Below are 1,296 nucleotides of genomic sequence, written 5' to 3'. Positions count from 1 at the left end.
ATAAGGACATGATGGAACATCGTAGGCTACCCTGTAGATTTTCAATAAATAAAGTCCTATGAAAAATCATTGTGCAATAAAATGCCTCCGATGGGATTCGAACCTGCAACCTCTCGCTGACAAGGCAGCGTCATAACCACTAGACCACGAAGGCTTCATGTTTGAATAGGTCCAAATACCCGTCGGGAACATTGTATTACCTATAAATAATAGATTAAATCTATCATATATTTACTCACCTCTTTCATTCAGCCGCCTAAGGGCAGATTCATATTCTTCACTATCAACTACTGTCTTCCATTCCTTAACAAAATCCTCCTGAAGATTGACTGGGATTATCAATTTTGCTAAATCATTGATTAATTCTCCGCTTGAATGTATTTCCCATAAATTCATCAATGCATAGGGATCATAAATAGAAAGATGAAATACTATAGATCCCTTTGATATATCATCTATGTACAACTTCATGTTTTTGAGATACATATAAATACTTTTCAACTTTGTGGAAAATTCTGGAATGTCACCTAATGGCAAACTTCCAATATTTCTTAAGAGATCATCAATCATATCAAGGTGTGGTTTTTGTCCTGGTTCATCTATTCTCCAACGTTTTAATTCTAAAGGTAAAGCTGTGAATAGAAAAGAAAATTATGTTTAATATCATATACAGCAGCTCAACATCAAAAGTTGGCTCATCTTTCACAGTCCGAGTTTTGGAGTGATAGACCTGGAGATACAGGCTGAGCATTAAACTCTGAACAGCTACCCACAAAAGGCCCGAAACTTGCTTGCAAAGTCAAGGTATTGGTATTTCATACCCACGATAGACTGTCAATTTTCTCCAATATAAATCCTATATTTAAAATTTCCATACACTAAACATGCATCATAAATTAACATGCCTGCTTTTAAAAACCACCTTTTTAAACACGTTTTTGGTCACAAACATGCATCACTCAGGTCTAACTGAATGACCCTCCCAGCATTTCACACATTAAAATCTAACCCTTACAGATGCTCTGGTTTTTTTTTTTTTTTTATAAATGCCATTTCTTATTCTCATTGTAAACCAGAGCCCTACAGGCATCAACATTCCTATGCATGATGCATGTTTTATTTTCAGGCAATATGAGGTTGGGTGGATTTTGTGTTGTGGTGGTTTACCTTGAAAAGTTAATTTTTGCATTTGAGTATTGGGAAAATGAATACTATATTTACACATTAGGTATAGGCCTAAATAAACGCTTAGCTATCTCCCCGCCGCCCCTGGCAGGAGGTGCTATTATACACGCC

General features: G+C 36.0%; 1 protein-coding gene across 2 annotated transcripts in view; it reads right to left on the bottom strand.

Annotated features, from left to right (window-relative positions):
• LOC117121023 overlaps window positions 1-598 on the bottom strand; it is a 19,623-nt gene extending 19,025 nt beyond the window's left edge. For both annotated transcript variants that reach the window (XM_033266119.1, XM_033266120.1), the window contains exon 1: window positions 240-598. In XM_033266119.1, coding sequence (XP_033122010.1) covers window positions 240-570 — 331 coding nt within the window. In that variant the 5' untranslated portion in view covers window positions 571-598. The remainder of the gene's footprint in view (window positions 1-239) is intronic.
• Between the last annotated feature and the right edge of the window lie 698 nt (window positions 599-1,296).

This window comes from Anneissia japonica, unplaced genomic scaffold (assembly GCF_011630105.1).
Source record: "Anneissia japonica isolate Jap-2015-1 unplaced genomic scaffold, ASM1163010v1 scaffold287908_len133989_cov124, whole genome shotgun sequence".
NCBI classification, from domain to species: Eukaryota; Metazoa; Echinodermata; class Crinoidea; order Comatulida; family Comatulidae; genus Anneissia; species Anneissia japonica.
This window is presented reverse-complemented; position numbering and strand designations above follow the sequence as displayed.